We start from the raw sequence: 19,505 nt of genomic DNA, 5'->3' as shown, positions 1-19,505 counted from the left end.
AGCTAGAAAGGGCCATGAGAAGCCCTTGGTGGACAAGATTAAGGAAACCCCCAGGGCATTCTACAGGTATGTGAAGAGCAAGAGGACGAGCACTGTGAGAATAGGACCAATCAGGAGTGAGAGAGGAAACGTGTGCATGGAGTCAAAGGAGGTTGCGGAGGTCCTTTGCTTCAGTATCCGCCAGAGAAAAGGATCGTAGCAATTGTGGGGATGACTTACAGTGGACTGAAATGCTTGAGCATATAGGCATTAAGAAAGAGGATGTGCTTAAGATTTTGAACGCTATTAAGTTAGATAGGACACCAGATCAGGACAAGGTATACCCCAAGCTACTGTGGGAAGTGAGAGAGGAGATTGCTGAGCCTTTGCCGATGATCTTTCCATCATCAATAGGGACGGGAGAAGTACTGGGGTTTTAAAGGGTTGCAAACGTTGTTCCCTTGTTCAAGAAAGGGAGTAGTGGTAACCCAGGAAATTACAGACCAGTGAGTCTCACTTCAGTGGTTGGCAAGTTGCTGGAGAAGATCCTGAGGGGCAGGATTTCAGGGGTCTGTTCTGAGACCCCTCCTCTTTGTGATTTTTATAAATGACCCGCATCAGGATGTAGAAGGGTGGGTTAGCAAGTTAGCTGATGACACAAATGTTGCTCGGTACCATGCAGAACTGGGCTGAGAAACGGCAGATGGAGTTCAACCCAGATATGTGTGAAGTGGTTCATTTTGCTAGGTCAAATTTGAAGACAGAATATAGTATTAATGGTAAGACTCTTGGCAGTGTGGAGGATCAGAGATCTTGGGGTCTGTGTACATAGGATACTCAAAACTGCTGCGTGTGTTGACAGTGTTGCTAAGAAGGTGTACGGTGTGTTGGGACTGAGGTCAAGAGCCGCGAGGTAATGTTACAGCTACAAGACCTCGGTCAGACCCCATTTGGAGTGAACACTGTGTTCAGTTCTGAGCACCTCACTACAGGAAAGACGTGGATGCTATAGAGAGCGTGCAGAGGAGATTTACAAGGATGTTGCCTGGATTGGAGAGCATGCCTTATGAGAATAAGTTGAGTGAACTTGGCTTTTTCTCCTTGGAGCGAAGGAGGATGAGAGATGACCTGATAGAGGTGTATAAGATGATGAGAGGCATTGATCGTGTGGATAGTCAGAGGCTTTTTCCCAGGGTGGAAATGGCTAACAGGAGAGGGCACAGTTCAAAGGTGCTTGGAAGTTGTAATAGGGGAGATGTCAGGGGTAAATTTTTTCACACAGAGTGGTGAGTGCGTGGAGTGCACGGCCAGTGACATTGGTAGTGGCGAATACAATTGGGTCTTTTAAGAGTCTTTGGATCAGTACATGGAAGTTAGAAAAATAGAGGGCTGTGTGGTAGGATACGTCTAGGCAGCTTCTCGTGTAGGTTACATGGTTGGCCCAACATTGTGGACAGAAGGGCCCGTAATGTGTTGTAGATTTCTATATGTTCCTGCCTGAAGGTAAGGGATCAAAGAGACTGTGCGATGGATAGGAAAGATCTGACAATGCTAAGGCCTCAGCTCCTGCTAAGTATCTCAGATGGGTGGAAGTGAAACCTTGATGACTTGTGGTCAAATGCTTTGCAATATCTGTACCAGACGGGTGATGTAGTCAGAACTGTCTGAATGTCCTCTAGTAACCACCTTCAATACTGACATATCGCTCATTAATTATTGGAAGGAAGTTAAGACACCAGCATTGAGTCCTGTGGCAGACCCCTTTCACATCTTGCAGACCAGTTTATGCATACTTGTTTCCTATTAGCCTGCCAATCTTTCATCTATGTCAGGCTGTGCCCTCCCACACATTGAGCATTTCTTTTCTGCAATAATCTTTGATGTTGGATTTCATCAATCTGATTTCAGGGAATCCAGCTACAGTACATCTACCACATCCCCCTCATCCAAGTGCTTGTTGCTTCTAAGAACCCTAATATATTGGTCAAACATGACTTCCCCTGCACAAAACCAGGTTGAATTGCCTGATTTTCTTCAATGATAATCCCCACCATGTGGGGCATGCTGTCTTCTCACAACTCCCATCGGGCAAGAAGTACAGAAGCCTGAAGACCCACACCACTAGGTTCAAAACCAGCTACTTCCCTTGTTCACTAGGAGTTTGAGGAAGACTGCAGCAAATTCCCACAGATGTGCCAAGGAGAGCACTCCGACTGGGGTTGCAACAGTGTCTGGTGTAGGGAGGGGCACTACACAGCATCAGAAAACTCGGCCAGCTCAATCATGGACACTAGCCTCCCCACCAGCGAGGACATCTTCAAAATGTGATCCCTCAAGAAGGTGATGCCCATCACGAAGGACCTCGCCATCCAGGTCAGGCCCTCCTCTCAACAGTACCATCAGGGAGGAGGGACAGGAGCCTGAAGACCCACCCTCAGTGTTTTAGTTACAGCTTCTTGCCTTCCACTATCAGAATTCTGAATGTCGGTGATGGTAAACCATACTATGATACTGACTACTCAGGTATTGATTCAACCCTGCACAACCCGAGTCATTACCTCAGCACTGCAACACTTTGGAGAGGTCAATCCAAAGAATACAAGTTAGTAGGTTAATTGCTCATAGTATAAGCTCCTGTGATTAGGCTAGTGTTAAAGAGGTGGGTTGCTGGGTGCTGTGGATCGAAGGGTGCTGTATCTGCAAATAAATAAATCAATAGTCGATGTTTCAGGTTGAGACCCTTCATCAGGAATCATCCAAAACGTCCACTAATTATTCCTCTCCATTGACACTGTCTGACCTGCTGAGTTTCTCTAGCATTTTGTGTGTGTTACTCTATCCATAGACACTGTCTGACCTGCTGAGTTCCTCTAGCATTTTGTGTGTGTTACTCTATCCATAGACACTGTCTGACCTGCTGAGTTCCTCCAGCATTTTGTGTGTGTTACTCTGTCCATAGACACTGTCTGACCTGCTGAGTTCCTTCAGCATTTTGTGTGTGTTACTCTGTCCATAGACACTGTCTGACCTGCTGAGTTCCTCCAGCATTTTGTGTGTGTTACTCTGTCCATAGACACTGTCTGACCTGCTGAGTTCCTCCAGCATTTTGTGTGTGTTACTCTGTCCATAGACACTGTCTGACCTGCTGAGTTCCTTCAGCATTTTGTGTGTGTTACTCTGTCCATAGACACTGTCTGACCTGCTGAGTTCCTCCAGCTTTTTGTGTGTGTTATTCTGTCCATAGACATTGTCTGACCTGCTGAGTTCCTCCAGCATTTTGTGTGTGTTACTCTGACCATAGACACTGTCTGACCTGCTGAGTTCCTCCAGCAATAAGAGGATAAGATGTGAGAGAATAGGACCAATCAAGTGTGACAGTGGATAAGTGTGTATGGAACTGGAGGAAATAGCAGAGGTACTTAATGAATATTTGCTTCAATATTCACTACAGAAAAGGATCTTGACGAGTGTAGGGATGACTTACAGTGGATTAAAAAGCTTGAGCATACAGACATTAAGAAAGAGGATGTGCTGGAGCTTTTGGAAAGCATCAAGTTCGATAAGGCTCTGTGACTGGATGAGATGTACCCCGGACTACTGTGCAAGATGAGGGAGGAGATTTCTGAGCCTCTGGCATCATCAGTGGGGACGGGAGAGGTTCCGGAGGATTGAAGGGTTGCAGATTTTGTTCTTTTATTTAAGAAAGGGAACAGAGATAATCTAGGAAATTATAGACCAGTAAGTCTTACTTCAGTGGTTGGTAAGTTGATGCAAAAGATCCTGAGAGGCAGGATTTATGAACATTTGGAGAGGCATAATGTGATTAGGAATAATCAGCATGGCTTTGTCAAGGGCAGGTCGTGCCTTACGAGCCTGATTGAATTTTTTGAGGTTGTGACTAAACACATTGATGAAGGTAGAGCTGTAGATGTAGTGAATATGGATTTCAGCAAGGCATTTGATAAGGTATCCCGTGCAAGGCTTATTGAGAAAGTAAAGAGGCATGGGATCCAAGGGGCATTGCTTTGTGGATCCAGAATTGGCTTGTCACAGAAGGCAAAGAATGGTTGTAGACGGGTCATATTCTGCATGGAGGCCGGTCACCAGTGGTGTGCTTCAGGGATCTGTTCTGGGACCCCTACTCTTCCTGATGTTTATAAATGACCTGGATGAAGAAGTTGAAGGATGGGTTAGTAAATTTGCTGATAACACAAAGGTTGGGGTGTTGTGGAGGACTATCGGTCTGAGCGTGTCCCTTCTCTGTCACCTGCCTATCCTCCCTCTCACACTGTCTCCAAGCTTTCTCTATTTGCGAGCCAAAAGCTCCTTCCTCCGTCTCTTCAGTTTGGTTCCCTCCCCCCGGTAATTCTAGTTTAAACTCTCCCCATCAGCCTTAGCAAACCTCCCTGCCAGGATATTGGTCCCCTTAGGATTCAAGTGTAACCCGTCCTTTTTGTACAGGTCACTCCTGCCCCAAAAGAGGTCCAAATGATCCAGAAATCTGAATCCCTGCTCCCTGCTCCAACCCCTCAGCCATGCACTTATCCTCACTGTCCTCAGCCACGCATTTATCCTCAATAGATATACTCACTGTCGCGTGGCACAGGCCGCAATCCCGAGATTGCTACCTTTGCAGTCCTGCTTCTCAACTTCCTTCTTAACTCCCTGTCGTCTGCTTTCAGGGCCTCTTCCCTTTTCCTGCCTAAGTTGTTGGTACCAATATGTACCACGACCTCTGACTGTTCACCTTCCCACTTCAGGATATTTTGGACGTGATCAGAAACGTCCCTGACCCTGGCACCTGGGAGGCAAACTACCATCTGCATTCCTTTCCTGAGCCCACAGAATTGCCTGTCTGACCCCCTAACTATAGAGTCTCTTATCACCACTGCCTTCCTCTTCCCTTCCCTACCCTTCTGAGCCACAGGGACAGACTCTGTGCCACTGTTGCTTTCCCAGGTAGGCCGTCTCCCCAACAGTACTCAAACAGGACTACTTATTGTTTAGGGGGGCAGCCACAGGGGTACTGTCTAGTACCTGACTCTTCCCCTTTCCTCTCCTGAGTGTTACCCATTTATCTCCTCTCTGTCACCTCCTCGCTCTCCCTGACTAGATGAAGGTGATCGAGCCGCATCTCCAGTTCCCTAGCCTGGTCCCTAAGGAGCTGCAGCTCAATGCACCAGGTGCAGATGTGGCTGTCTGGGAGGCTGGGAGTCTCCTGGACCTCCCACATCTGACACCCAATACAGAACACCAGCCTCACATACATACTTTGCCAAGGCACCACAAATGAAGCTGATTACCAGGTTAAGAGCCCATGCTGTTTCAGGGAAGAGAGCAATGGCTGATTGGTAGGAGGCAGAGAGTGGGAATAAAAGGATCCTTTTCTGGTTGGCTGTCAGTGACTATGAGGTTCTGCAGGGGTCGGTGTTGGGACCACTTCTTTTTATGCTGGATATCAATGATTTAGATGATAGAATAAATGGTTTTGTTGCTAAGTTTTTGGATGATATGAAAATTGGTAGAGGGGGAGGTCGTGTTGAGGAAACAGATAGGCCGCAGAAGGATTTCAACAGATTAGGAGAATGGGCAAGAGACAATAGACAATAGACAATAGACAATAGGTGCAGGTAGACCATTCGGCCCCTCGAGTCTGCACCGCCATTCTGAGTTAATGGCTGATCATTCACTATCAATACCCAGTCCCTGCCTTGTCCCCATATCCCTTGATTCCCCTATCCATCAGATATCTATCCAGCTCCTTCTTGAAAGCATCCAGAGAATTGGCCTCCACCGTCTTCCGAGGCAGTGCATTCCACACCTCCACAACTCTCTGGGAGAAGAAGCTCTTCCTCAACTCTGTTTTAAATAACTGACCTCTTATTCTCAAAACTGACCTCTTATTCTCAAATAAGAGAGTAGCAAATGAAATACAATGTTGGAAAATGCATGGTCATATGGTTTGGTAGAATAAATAAATGTGCAAATTATTTTCTAAATAGGGAGAAAATCCAAAAATCTGTGATGCAAAGGGTCTTGGAAGCCCTTGTGCAGAACACTCTAAAGGTTAACTTGCAGGTTGAGTCAGTGGTGAGGAAGGCAAATGCAATGTTAGTATTCATTTCAAGAGGTCTAGCAGGCATGTGATGCTGAGGCTTTATAAGGCACAGGTGAGGTTTCACCTTGGGTATCGTGAACAGTTTTGGGATACTCATCTAAGAAAAGATATGTTGGCATTGGAGAGGGTTCAGAGGACGTCCACAAGGATGATTGCAGGAATGACGGGGTTATCATACCAGGAATGTTTGATGGCTCTGGGTCTGTACTTGCTGGAATTTAGAGGGATGAGGGGGATCACATTGAAACCCTTTGAATGTTGAAAGGGCTAGACAGAGTAGATGTGGAAAGGATGTTTCCCATGGTGAGGGAGTCTTGGACAAGAGGCACAACCTCAGAATAGAGGGGTGTCCATTTAAAACAGATGCAGATAAATTTCTTTAGCCAGAGGGTGAATTTCAATAGGTTCAATAGGTACAGATAATAACCATATAACAATTACAGCACGGAAACAGGCCATCTCGGCCCTTCTAGTACGTGCCGAACACTTACCCTCACCTAGTCCCACCTACCTGCACTCAGTCCATAACCCTCCATTCCTTTCCTGTCCATATACCTATCCAATTTTACTTTAAATGACAATATCGAACCTGCCTCTACCACTTCTACTGGAAGCTCGTTCCACACAGCTACCACACTCTGAATAAAGAAATTCCCCCTTGTGTTACCCCTAAACTTTTGCCCTTTAACTCTCAACTCATGTCCTCTTGTTTGAATCTCCCCTACTCTCAATGGAAAAAGCCTATCCACGTCAACTCTATCTATCCCCCTCATAACTTTAAATACCTCTATCAAGTCCCCCCTGAACCTTCTATGCTCCAAAGAATAAAGACCTAACTTGTTCAACCTTTCTCTGTAACTTAGGAGCTGAAACCCAGGTAACATTCTAGTAAATCTCCTCGGTACTCTCTCCAGTTTGTTGACATAATGTCAGAGAAATGTATACAATATACATCCTGAAATTATTTTTCTTTGTGGAATTTGTTACCACAGGCAGCTGTAGAGGCCAGATTGTTGGGCATATTTAAAGAGGGAGCTTGATTAAACATGATATCAAAGGTTATGGGGGGAGGGCTGCGGAGTGGGGCTGAGGAGGGGTAAAAGGATCAGCTATGATTGAACGGTGGAGCAGGCTCGATGGACCAAATGGCCTAATTCTGCTCCTATGTTTATATGTGAGGCTCCAATGTCATCTTCATGTTTGCTGATGACACCATTGTTGCTGGCCGAGTCAAAGGTGATGATGAATTAGCAATTGAAAATTTGGTGTTACAACAACCCCTCGCTCAGTGTCAGCAAGACCAAGGAACTGATAATTGACCTCAGGGGAAGGAAACCAGAGGTCCATGAGCCGGTCCTCACTGGAGGATCAGAGGTGGAGAGGGTCAGCGAGTGGGCCCAGTCCATAAGGAAGAAAGCAAGGCAGCTTATTTACTTTCTTAGAAGTCTGTGTAGATTTGGCATGAGATCTATAACTTCCACAGATGAGTCGTGGAGAGTATATTGGCTGGTTCCATCATGGCTTGGTGTTTAATGGAAAATGCTATAAGACTTGATACGGCCCAGTCCGTCAGGGGTAAAGCTGCCCCCACCAGCGAGCACATCTACTTGGAGAGTGCTGTCACAGGAAAGCAGCATCCGTCATCAGGGACCCCCACTACCCAGGACTTGCTCCCTTCTCACTGCTGCCATCGGGAAGGTGGTACAGGAGCCTCGGAACTCGCATCACCAGGTTCAGGGACAGTTACTACCCCTCAAGCGTCAGGCTGTTACCTGGGGATAACCACTCAACTTCACTTGCCCTGTCACTGAACTGCTCCTATGGAGTTTTCACAACCTATGGACTCACTCTCACGCACCCTTCATCTCATGCCCTCGATATAGAATACTCTACTGGAGGTATTCTGTAGGCCCGCTGGTAGCAGCAGAAATACTGAGGAGTAGATTGGGAGGCAGATTTTGGAAAGGTGCAAAAATAACAGGGTTGTTATCATGTGCGACTTTAACTTCCCTAATATTGTTTGGCACCTGATTAGTTCCAATGGTTTAGATGGGGCAGAGTTTGTTAAGTGTGTCCAGGACAGATTCCTGTCACAGTATGTTGACAGGCCGACTAGGGGGAATGCCATACTAGATCTAGTATTAGATAACGAACTGGGTCAGATCACAGATCTGTCAGTGGGTGAGCACCTGGGGGACAGTGATCATCGCTCCCTGACCTTTAACATTATCATGGAAAAGGATAGAATCAGAGAGGACAGGAAAATTTTTAATTGGGGAAGGGCAAATTATGAGGCTATAAGGCTAAAACTTACGGGTGTGAATTGGGATGATGTTTTTGCAAGGAAATGTACTATGGACATGTGGTCGACGTTTAGGGATCTCTTGCAGGATGTTAGGGATAAATTTGTCCCGGTGAGGAAGATAAAGAATGATAGGGTGAAGGAACCATGGGTGACATAGGCCACACTTGGAGTACTGTGTCCAGTTCTGGTCACCTCACTATAGGAAGGACGTGGAAGCATTGGGAAGGGTACAGAGGAGATTTACCAGGATGCTGTCTGGTTCAGAGAGTATGGATTATGATCAGAGATTAAGGGAGCTAGGACTTTACTCTCAGGAGAGAAGGAGGAGGAGAGGAGACATGATAGAGGTGTACAAGATATTAAGAGGAGTAGATAGAGTGGGCAGCCAGCTCCTCTTCCCCAGGGCACCACTGCTCAATACAAGAGGACATGGCTTTAAGGTAAGGGGTGGGAAGTTCAAGGAGGGTATCAGAGGAAGGTTTTTCACTCAGAGAGTGGTTGGTGCGTGGAATGCACTGCCTGAGTCAGTGGTGGAGGCAGATACACTAGTGAAGTTTAGGAGACTACTAGATGGGTAGATGGAGGAATTTCAGGTGGGGGGAGTTATATGGGAGGCAGGGTTTAAGGGCTGGCACAATATTGTGGGCTGAAGGGCCTGTACTGTGCTGTATATTCTACGTTCTATAATTCCCATCATACCCTTGCAGTTTCTTAACTTCAGCCACAAGGATTCTACATCTTCTGATCCTATGTCACCTCTTTTTACGATTCCAGTTTTCACCAACGTTGCTACCACCACCACCACCTCTGCCTACTTGGCTGTCTTTGGATGTAAAGCTTCCAAATTATGACCATCTTTCAGCCACGACTCAGCGATGCCCACAACATCATATCTGCCAATCTTTAATTGCACTACAACCTCATCTAACTTATTCCATATACTGTCCGCATTCAAGTACAACACTTCCAGTCCTGCATTCATCACCCTTTTCGATTTTGGTGGAGGCAGATACACTAGTGAAGTTTAGGAGACTACTAGACAGGTATATGGAGGAATTTCAGGTGGGGGGTTATATGGGAGGCAGGGTTTGAGGGTCAGCACAACATTGTGGGCCGAAGGGCCTGTACTACGCTGTAATGTTCTATGTTCTATATTTATTGATTTTTTTTTATTTATTATGAATTTGCTTGTGTCTTTTTGTTGTTTCTTTGCATCTACTTCGAACGCCGGAAGAAAATGAATCTGAAGGTTGGACACGGACTTTGATAATAAATTTACTTTGACCTTTGAACAGCCCAGCCAGCCACACTTGACCAATTACAAATTGATAGAAAATTGTAACAAGCATCTTTATTTCTTAGGTTGTTTTCTTGGGGGAAAGTCCCCTGCTTTTTGGGGAGTCATCGACGTGTGTCCTGTTAAACAATTTATTCTGGCGGAATATGGGGATTTCCAGCTTTGCTGTGCAGTAACACTCCGTCGCGAAGTCACGGAAGAACAATAAAACCGCTGGCTTAAAGATTGTTTTAATATATCAAATTTAAATAACTTTATCCAATGCACTAAAGGTATTCTTAGAAAAATTTCAAACCTTAAAAATAAAGGGATACTCAAAAAAGGTCCGTTTCTGATTCGAAAGCTGTTGTTAATCATTCAAACCGCCCCGTCAATCATTCTGGAAACCCGCCCACTCATAATTCGATTGGAGGCGGTGCAGGTGTTCCACCATCTGATTGGACAGGTGCGCTGTCAATTGTAGATGCGGCCCTGATAGACGTGGCGGGAGCAAGGCGGCGAAAAGACGGGGGAAAGCGCGATTTTGGTGCAGACTTGTGGACAGGAAAATGAGATCGCAAATATGACTGACCTACTTGATAGAGCCTCCCTTCAGGAGAGAAGATGGTGATGTGACGGTCAAAGCCAGCGCTCGAGCCGCGGCTCATCCTTACAGCGAAAACGGAGAAATGCACACTTTTACTTTCAGTTTCATAAACAAAATACCAGGAAATGAAGTGCGAAATAATCGGTCTGATTGAGTGTAAGATAGCAACTCCTTATATCCCTGGGGTCTATTTGCAGTGAGAAGGAGAAACACGCAGCGTATTCTGGAAATCTCACAAATGGACAAGGCTGGTTGTATGAGCTGAGCCCCAAATTTTACAGTCACCACAGACAGCCCTGAGGTTACCTGCGGGCATACCTGGAAACATCTATAGAACAGTAACAGGATCCATGGACAACAGGCTGCAAAAATGCAAATATAAATAAATAGCAATAAATAATAAGGACATAAAATAACAAGATAAAGTTGTGGGAACACCAGAAATAGAATGAGTGTATTTATCACCTTTTGTTCAAGAGCCTGATGGCTGAGGGGTAGTAACTGATTCTGGACCTGGTGGTGTGAGGCACGAAGCTCCTGTATTTCAGGACAGGTACCACAGAACTGGATCAGCACTGGAGCACCACATGTCCATAATCTTCACCAGAACAATAGCCACACAGCGCCCCAATCTCCATCAGTACACAAGCACCACACCGCTACAATCTCCAACAGCGCAGTAGCCCCACAGCTCCCCGAGTCTCCATCCAGTGCAGTGCAATAGCAGTGCAATCTCCATCTGACAGGAGTACACAGTTCCCCAATCTCCATCTGACAGGAGTACACAGTTCCCCAATCTCCATCGGACAGGAGTACACAGTTCCCAATCTCCATCTGACAGGAGTACACAGTTCCAGAGTCTCCATCTGACAGGAGTACACAGTTCCACAGTCTCCATCGGACAGGAGTACACAGTTCCACAATCTCCATCTGACAGGAGTACACAGTTCCCAATCTCCATCGGACAGGAGGGCACAGTTCCACAGTCTCCATCCGACAGGAGTACACAGTTCCATGGTCTCCATCTGACTGGAGTCCACAGTTCCACAATCTCCATCTGACAGGAGTACACAGTTCCACAGTCTCCATCTGACAGGGGTACACAGTTCCACAGTCTCCATCCGACAGGGGTACACAGTTCCCCAATCTCCATCTGACAGGAGTACACAGTTCCACAGTCTCCATCGGACAGCAGTACACAGTTCCACAGTCACAATCGGACAGGGGTACACAGTTCCCCAATCTCCATCTGACAGGAGTACACAGTTCCCAATCTCCATCGGACAGGTTTACACAGTTCCACATTCCCCATCTAACAGGTGTACACAGTTCCACATTCTCCATCTAACAGGAGTACACAGTTCCAGAGTCTCCATCTGACAGGAGTACAGAGTTCCACAGTCTCCATCTGACAGGAGTACACAGTTCCACAGTCTCCATCCGACAGGAATACACAGTTCCGCAGTCTCCATCTGACATGAGGACACAGTTCCACAAACTCCATCTGACAGGAGTACACAGTTCCACAGTCTCCATCTGACAGGAGTACACAGTTCCCCAATCTCCATCTGACAGGAGTACACAGTTCCACAGTCTCCATCAGACAGGAGTACACTGTTCCCAATCTCCATCGGACAGGTGAACACAGTTCCACAGTCTCCATCCGACAGGAATACACAGTTCCGCAGTCTCCATCTGACATGAGGACACAGTTCCACAAACTCCATCTGACAGGAGTACACAGTTCCACAGTCTCCATCTGACAGGAGTACACAGTTCCCCAATCTCCATCTGACAGGAGTACACAGTTCCACAGTCTCCATCAGACAGGAGTACACTGTTCCCAATCTCCATCGGACAGGTGAACACAGTTCCACAGTCTCCATCTGACAGGAGTACACAGTACCCCAATCTCCATCTGACAGGAGTACACAGTACCCCAATCTCCATCTGACAGGAGTACACAGTTCCACAGTCTCCATCTGACAGGAGTACACAGTACCCCAATCTCCATCTGACAGGAGTACACAGTACCCCAATCTCCATCTGACAGGAGTACACAGTTCCACAGTCTCCATCTGACAGGAGTACACAGTACCTCAATCTCCATCTGACAGGAGTACACAGTTCCAGAGTCTCCATCTGACAGGAGTACACAGTTCCACAGTCTCCATCTGACAGGAGTACACAGTTCCCAATCTCCATCTGACAGGAGTACACAGTTCCAGAGTCTCCATCTGACAGGAGTACACAGTTCCACAGTCTCCATCGGACAGGAGTACACAGTTCCACAATCTCCATCTGACAGGAGTACACAGTTCCCAATCTCCATCGGACAGGAGGGCACAGTTCCACAGTCTCCATCCGACAGGAGTACACAGTTCCATGGTCTCCATCTGACTGGAGTCCACAGTTCCACAATCTCCATCTGACAGGAGTACACAGTTCCACAGTCTCCATCTGACAGGGGTACACAGTTCCACAGTCTCCATCCGACAGGGGTACACAGTTCCCCAATCTCCATCTGACAGGAGTACACAGTTCCACAGTCTCCATCGGACAGCAGTACACAGTTCCACAGTCACAATCGGACAGGGGTACACAGTTCCCCAATCTCCATCTGACAGGAGTACACAGTTCCCAATCTCCATCGGACAGGTTTACACAGTTCCACATTCCCCATCTAACAGGTGTACACAGTTCCACATTCTCCATCTAACAGGAGTACACAGTTCCAGAGTCTCCATCTGACAGGAGTACAGAGTTCCACAGTCTCCATCTGACAGGAGTACACAGTTCCACAGTCTCCATCCGACAGGAATACACAGTTCCGCAGTCTCCATCTGACATGAGGACACAGTTCCACAAACTCCATCTGACAGGAGTACACAGTTCCACAGTCTCCATCTGACAGGAGTACACAGTTCCCCAATCTCCATCTGACAGGAGTACACAGTTCCACAGTCTCCATCAGACAGGAGTACACTGTTCCCAATCTCCATCGGACAGGTGAACACAGTTCCACAGTCTCCATCCGACAGGAATACACAGTTCCGCAGTCTCCATCTGACATGAGGACACAGTTCCACAAACTCCATCTGACAGGAGTACACAGTTCCACAGTCTCCATCTGACAGGAGTACACAGTTCCCCAATCTCCATCTGACAGGAGTACACAGTTCCACAGTCTCCATCAGACAGGAGTACACTGTTCCCAATCTCCATCGGACAGGTGAACACAGTTCCACAGTCTCCATCTGACAGGAGTACACAGTACCCCAATCTCCATCTGACAGGAGTACACAGTACCCCAATCTCCATCTGACAGGAGTACACAGTTCCACAGTCTCCATCTGACAGGAGTACACAGTACCTCAATCTCCATCTGACAGGAGTACACAGTTCCACAGTCTCCATCGGACAGGAATACACAGTTCCACAGTCTCCATCCGACAGGAGTACACAGTTCCCCAATCTCCATCTGACAGGAGTACACAGTTCCACAGTCTCCATCCGACAGGAGTACACAGTTCCACAGTCTCCATCTGACAGGAGTACACAGTTCCCCAATCTCCATCTGACAGGAGTACACAGTTCCACAGTCTCCATCCGACAGGAGTACACAGTTCCACAGTCTCCATCTGACAGGAATACACAGTTCCGCAGTCTCCATCTGACATGAGGACACAGTTCCACAAACTCCATCTGACAGGAGTACACAGTTCCACAGTCTCCATCCGACAGGAGTACACAGTTCCAAAGTCTCCATCCGACAGGAGTACACAGTTCCACAGTCTCCATCTGACAGGAGTACACAGTTCCCCAATCTCCATCTGACAGGAGTACACAGTTCCACAGTCTCCATCGGACAGGAGTACACAGTTCCACAGTCTCCATCTGACAGGAGTACACAGTTCCCCAATCTCCATCTGACAGGAGTACACAGTTCCAGAGTCTCCATCTGACAGGAATACACAGTTCCGCAGTCTCCATCTGACATGAGGACACAGTTCCACAAACTCCATCTGACAGGAGTACACAGTTCCACAGTCTCCATCGGAAAGGAGTGCACAGTTCCACAGTCTCCATCCGACAGGAGTACACAGTTCCCCAATCTCCATCTGACAGGAGTACACAGTTCCACAGTCTCCATCCGACAGGAGTACACAGTTCCACAGTCTCCATCTGACAGGAGTACACAGTTCCCCAATCTCCATCTGACAGGAGTACACAGTTCCAGAGTCTCCATCTGACAGGAATACACAGTTCCGCAGTCTCCATCTGACATGAGGACACAGTTCCACAAACTCCATCTGATAGGAGTACACAGTTCCACAGTCTCCATCTGACAGGAGTACACAGTTCCCCAATCTCCATCTGACAGGAGTACACAGTTCCACAGTCTCCATCTGACAGGAGTACACAGTTCCACAGTCTCCATCCGACAGGAGTACACAGTTCCACAGTCTCCATCGGACAGGAGTACACAGTTCCCCAATCTCCATCTGACAGGAGTACACAGTTCCAGAGTCTCCATCTGACAGGAATACACAGTTCCGCAGTCTCCATCTGACATGAGGACACAGTTCCACAAACTCCATCTGACAGGAGTACACAGTTCCACAGTCTCCATCGGAAAGGAGTACACAGTTCCACAGTCTCCATCGGACAGGTGTACACAGTTCCACAGTCTCCATCTGACAGGAGGACACAGTTCCACAGTCTCCATCCGACAGGAGTACACAGTTCCACAGTCTCCATCTGACAGGAGTACACAGTTCCACAGTCTCCATCTGACAGGAGTACACAGTTCCACAGTCTCCATCCGACAAGAGTACACAGTTCCACAGTCTCCATCGGACAGGAGTACACAGTTCCCCAATCTCCATCTGACAGGAGTACACAGTTCCACAGTCTCCATCCGACAGGAGTACAAAGTTCCACTATCTCCATTTGACTGGAGTACGCAGTTCCACGGTCTCCATCGGACAGGAGTACACAGTTCCACAGTCTCCATCGGACAGGAGTACACAGTTCCACAGTCTCCATCGGACAGGTGAACACAGTTCCACAAACTCCATCTGACAGGAGTACACAGTTCCACAGTCTCCATCGGACAGGAGTACACAGTTCCACAGACTCCATCGGACAGGTGAACACAGTTCCACAAACTCCATCTGACAGGAGTACACAGTTCTCCAATTTTCATCTGACAGGAGTACACAGTTCCACAGTCTCCATCCGATAGGAGTACACAGTTCCACAGTCTCCATCTGACAGGAGTACACAGTTCCCCAATCTCCATCTGACAGGAGTACACAGTTCCACAGTCTCCATCGGACAGGAGTACACAGTTCCCAATCTCCATCGGACAGGTGTACACAGTTCCACATTCCCCATCTGACAGGAGTACACAGTTCCACCGTCTCCATCTGACAGGAGTACACAGTACCCCAATCTCCATCTGACAGGGGTACACAGTTCCACAGTCTCCATCGGACAGGAGTACACAGTTCCACAGTCTCCATCCGACATGAGTACACAGTTCCGCAGTCTCCATCCGATAGGAGTACACAGTTCCACAGTCTCCAACTGACAGGAGTACACAGTTCCCCAATCTCCATCTGACAGGAGAACTCAGTTCCACAGACACCATCCGTCAGGAGTACACAGTTCCACAGTCTCCATCGGACAGGAGGACACAGTTCCGCAGTCTCCATCGGACAGGAGTCCACAGTTCCACAGTCTCTATCCGACCGGAGTGCACAGTTCCCAATCTCCATCGGACAGGAGTACAGAGTTCCACAGTCTCCATCTGACTGGTGTACACAGTTCCACAGTCTCCATCGGACCGGTGTACACAGTTCCCCAATCTCCATCTGACTGGAGTACGCAGTTCCACAGTCTCCATCGGCCAGGAGTACACAGTTCCCCAATCTCCATCGGACAGGTGTACACAGTTCCACAGTCTCCATCTGACAGGAGTACACAGTTCCCCAATCTCCATCTGACAGGAGTACACAGTTCCACAGTCTCCATCCGACAGGAGTACACAGTTCCACAGTCTCCATCCGACAGGAGTACACAGTTCCACAGTCTCCATTTGACTGGAGTGCACAGTTCCCCAATCTCCATCTGACAGGAGTACACAGTTCCACAGTCTCCATCTGACAGGAGTACACAGTTCCCCAATCTCCATCTGACAGGAGTACACAGTTCCACAGTCTCCATCTGACAGGAGTACACAGTTCCACAGTCTCCATCTGACAGGAGTACACAGTTCCCCAATCTCCATCTGACAGGAGTACACAGTTCCACAGTCTCCATCTGACAGGAGTACACAGTTCCACAGTCTCCATCCGACAGGAGTACACAGTTCCACAGTCTCCATCTGACAGGAGTACACAGTTCCCCAATCTCCATCTGACAGGAGTACACAGTTCCACAGTCTCCATCTGACAGGAGTACACAGTTCCACAGTCTCCATCTGACAGGAGTACACAGTTCCACAGTCTTCATCTGACAGGAGTACACAGTTCCCCAATCTCCATCTGACAGGAGTACACAGTTCCACAGTCTCCATCCGACAGGAGTACACAGTTCCACAGTCTCCATCCGACAGGGGTACACAGTTCCCCAATCTCCATCTGACAGGAGTACACAGTTCCACAGTCTCCATCTGACAGGAGTACACAGTTCCACAGTCTCCATCTGACAGGAGTACACAGTTCCCCAATCTCCATCTGACAGGAGTACACAGTTCCCCAATCTCCATCTGACAGGAGTACACAGTTCCACAGTCTCCATCTGACAGGAGTACACAGTTCCTCAGTCTCCATCCTACATGAGTACACAGTTCCACTATCTCCATTTGACTGGAGTACGCAGTTCCACAATCTCCATCGGACAGGTGTACACTGTTCCACAGTCTCCATCGGACAGGTGAACACAGTTCCACAAACTCCATCCGACAGGAGTACACAGTTCCACAGTCTCCATCCGACAGGAGTACACAGTTCCACAGTCTCCATCCGACAGGAGTACACAGTTCCACAGTCTCCATCTGACAGGAGTACACAGTTCCCCAATCTCCATCTGACAGGAGTACACAGTTCCACAGTCTCCATCTGACAGGAGTACACAGTTCCACAGTCTCCATCTGACAGGAGTACACAGTTCCCCAATCTCCATCTGACAGGAGTACACAGTTCCACAGTCTCCATCCGACAGGAGTACACAGTTCCACAGTCTCCATCCGACAGGGGTACACAGTTCCCCAATCTCCATCTGACAGGAGTACACAGTTCCACAGTCTCCATCTGACAGGAGTACACAGTTCCACAGTCTCCATCTGACAGGAGTACACAGTTCCCCAATCTCCATCTGACAGGAGTACACAGTTCCCCAATCTCCATCTGACAGGAGTACACAGTTCCACAGTCTCCATCTGACAGGAGTACACAGTTCCTCAGTCTCCATCCTACATGAGTACACAGTTCCACTATCTCCATTTGACTGGAGTACGCAGTTCCACAATCTCCATCGGACAGGTGTACACTGTTCCACAGTCTCCATCGGACAGGTGAACACAGTTCCACAAACTCCATCCGACAGGAGTACACAGTTCCACAGTCTCCATCGGACAGGAGTACACAGTTCCACAGACTCCACCGGACAGGTGAACACGGTTCCACAAACTCCATCTGACAGGAGTACACAGTTCCCCAATTTTCATCTGACAGGAGTACACAGTTCCACAGCCTCCATCGGACAGGTGTACACAGTTCCACAGACTCCATCGGACAGGAGTACACAGTTCCACAGTCTCCATCGGACAGGTGTACACAGTTCCAGAGTCTCCATCTGACAGGAGTACACAGTTCCACAGTCTCCATCTGACAGGAGTACACGGTTCCACAATCTCCATCTGACAGGAGTACACGGTTCCACAATCTCCATCTGACAGGAGTACACGGTTCCACAGTCTCCATCTGACAGGAGTACACAGTTCCAGAGTCTCCATCTGACAGGAGTACACGGTTCCACAATCTCCATCTGACAGGAGTACACAGTTCCACAGTCTCCATCGGAAAGGAGTACACAGTTCCACAGTCTCCATCGGACAGGTGTACACAGTTCCACAGTCTCCATCTGACAGGAGGACACAGTTCCACAGTCTCCATCCGACAGGAGTACACAGTTCCACAGTCTCCATCTGACAGGAGTACACAGTTCCACAGTCTCCATCTGACAGGAGTACACAGTTCCACAGTCTCCATCCGACAGGAGTACACAGTTCCACAGTCTCCATCGGACAGGAGTACACAGTTCCCCAATCTCCATCTGACAGGAGTACACAGTTCCACAGTCTCCATCCGACAGGAGTACAAAGTTCCACTATCTCCATTTGACTGGAGTACGCAGTTCCACGGTCTCCATCGGACAGGAGTACACAGTTCCACAGTCTCCATCGGACAGGAGTACACAGTTCCACAGTCTCCATCGGACAGGTGAACACAGTTCCACAAACTCCATCCGACAGGAGTACACAGTTCCACAGTCTCCATCGGACAGGAGTACACAGTTCCACAGACTCCATCGGACAGGTGAACACAGTTCCACAAACTCCATCTGACAGGAGTACACAGTTCTCCAATTTTCATCTGACAGGAGTACACAGTTCCACAGTCTCCATCCGATAGGAGTACACAGTTCCACAGTCTCCATCTGACAGGAGTACACAGTTCCCCAATCTCCATCTGACAGGAGTACACAGTTCCACAGTCTCCATCGGACAGGAGTACACAGTTCCCAATCTCCATCGGACAGGTGTACACAGTTCCACATTCCCCATCTGACAGGAGTACACAGTTCCACCGTCTCCATCTGACAGGAGTACACAGTACCCCAATCTCCATCTGACAGGGGTACACAGTTCCACAGTCTCCATCGGACAGGAGTACACAGTTCCACAGTCTCCATCCGACATGAGTACACAGTTCCGCAGTCTCCATCCGATAGGAGTACACAGTTCCACAGTCTCCAACTGACAGGAGTACACAGTTCCCCAATCTCCATCTGACAGGAGAACTCAGTTCCACAGACACCATCCGTCAGGAGTACACAGTTCCACAGTCTCCATCGGACAGGAGGACACAGTTCCGCAGTCTCCATCGGACAGGAGTCCACAGTTCCACAGTCTCTATCCGACCGGAGTGCA

The 19,505-nt window shown here is 48.0% G+C and overlaps 1 protein-coding gene across 1 annotated transcript in view; it reads right to left on the bottom strand.

Annotated features, from left to right (window-relative positions):
• Window positions 1–10,416, bottom strand: part of LOC132402299 (proteasome subunit alpha type-6-like) — a 39,706-nt gene extending 29,290 nt beyond the window's left edge. Inside the window, exon 1 of the mRNA XM_059985163.1 lies at window positions 10,271–10,416. Within this exon, the coding sequence (XP_059841146.1) occupies window positions 10,271–10,346 (76 nt within the window). The 5' untranslated portion in view covers window positions 10,347–10,416. The remainder of the gene's footprint in view (window positions 1–10,270) is intronic.
• Between the last annotated feature and the right edge of the window lie 9,089 nt (window positions 10,417–19,505).

The sequence above is a fragment of the Hypanus sabinus genome, chromosome 11 (assembly GCF_030144855.1).
Source record: "Hypanus sabinus isolate sHypSab1 chromosome 11, sHypSab1.hap1, whole genome shotgun sequence".
NCBI lineage: Eukaryota > Metazoa > Chordata > Chondrichthyes > Myliobatiformes > Dasyatidae > Hypanus > Hypanus sabinus.
This window is presented reverse-complemented; position numbering and strand designations above follow the sequence as displayed.